Source organism: Chrysochloris asiatica, unplaced genomic scaffold (genome assembly GCF_000296735.1).
Source record: "Chrysochloris asiatica unplaced genomic scaffold, ChrAsi1.0 scaffold00378, whole genome shotgun sequence".
NCBI lineage: Eukaryota > Metazoa > Chordata > Mammalia > Afrosoricida > Chrysochloridae > Chrysochloris > Chrysochloris asiatica.
The window spans coordinates 904,607-906,210 of NW_006408896.1; the positions used below are offsets into that span (position 1 = coordinate 904,607).

Below are 1,604 nucleotides of genomic sequence, written 5' to 3' on the forward strand. Positions count from 1 at the left end.
CTTAGCACCCATGACTCGACACCCCAATGTGCGCATCTGTGACCACCTGTGTCATTAACACCCATGACTCGACGCCCCACTGTGCGCATCCGTGATCACCCACCCCATGTCTTAGCACCCATGGCTCGACGCCTCACTGCACGCATCTGTGACCACCTGTGTCATTAACACCCATGACTCGAAGCCTCACTGTGCGCATCTGTGACCACCTGTGTAATTAACACCCATGACTCAATGGCCCACTGCACACATCTGTGACACCAAGCGGGTCCACACCCCGTATCTGATCACCCATGATGCCTCAGTATGTACATGTGTGTCACCAGATGGGTCTGGACCAAGCCCACGTGACTGTGTGTGTGTGCTAGGTGTGCACCCTTTATCTGAGCACCCATGATGCCCCACTGCATGGGTCCACACCCCAGATCTGAGTGCCATGACTTGGCTTCCCAGAGGCACACTGAGTGGGTCTGCAGTCATATCTGAGCGCTTACTGTGTTTGCCTGAGCACATGAGGGGACGAGGGAAGGACCTCAGCTCATTTCCGTATTTCCCTCATTCACAGCCAGGTGTGTGGGTGGACTGAGCCTTCAGTCTTGTGAGCATGTGTGTCTGCAAGTCTGGCACCAGTGTTCCCAGGGCAGCAGGCACAGGGTCCCTCCACCTGGGGTCCATTCCCAGGAGGCCAATGATTGGATCACAAAGTTCTGGGAGGTTTCTGGGTGGAATCCCCTCCTGCTTGAGCACAGATGGGGTCTCGCCTCCATCAGCACCCTCTAGAACCCACGCCTTTGATCCCGTGGCCTGAGCTCTTCCTGGAGCTGCTGTGAGCACATCAGTGCCTGAGCCCACCGCGGGCCTCCCTGCCTTCTAAGTGGCCTCCTTGGCCCCTACTTTGTCCCAGTCCTCTCCAACCTGCTCCATGCACCGCCTGCCCCCCGGCATCTGTGCCTTACTCTCTCTGCACACGCCCATTCCATAGCTTCTGTGCCCCCAGCCTGGGCACCTCCACGGACGGTCTCTGTGTCCATCAGTCAAGGTCCCTGCCCAGCCTCACCTGTCACGCCCTTCTCTGGCCCTCAACAGGCGCTGTTCTCTCAGCCCTGCTCACCGCCGCCCTCCTTCTCCGGGAGGGTCTCATGTGCCCTAAGGTCCAGGGTTCTTGGTCCCCCAAAGGCCGAGGAGAGGGATCTGAGGGGTAAGCAACAGCGAGGCAGGGAGGGACCTGGTTGGGAGACCCTTGGAGCGCGGTCTGTGGTCCACAGGCCAGGCCGGGCGCGGCAGGGCACGCAAAGGCCGCGGAGTGGACAGCACGGCTGGCCGAGCGGGGACACGGGAAGCGGCAGGAACACCTGCGGACGGCCGCCCACCCCCCGCCTCACCTGCGAAGTTCTTGGTGAAGACCAGCGTGACCAGCAGGATCGGGACGAGCACCGTGCCGATGGTGACCACGCGGTCGAACGGCAGCTCAAGCTTCAGCTGCAGCAAGAGCGCGGCCAGCGCACCCGCCTTGTCGTCCTGGGCGCCGGGCAGGATCAGTTCCCGCAGCTTCTCGCCCGCCAGCAGCGCCGTCGCCATGTCCGCCGACTGCTCCAGGAGGTGGT

General features: G+C 61.5%; 1 protein-coding gene across 1 annotated transcript in view; it reads right to left on the bottom strand.

Annotated features, from left to right (window-relative positions):
• The window catches only part of PANX2 (pannexin 2), a 9,467-nt gene extending 7,869 nt beyond the window's left edge, over positions 1–1,598 (bottom strand). The window contains exon 1 of the mRNA XM_006876396.1: positions 1,383–1,598. Within this exon, the coding sequence (XP_006876458.1) occupies positions 1,383–1,578 (196 nt within the window). The 5' untranslated portion in view covers positions 1,579–1,598. The remainder of the gene's footprint in view (positions 1–1,382) is intronic.
• Between the last annotated feature and the right edge of the window lie 6 nt (positions 1,599–1,604).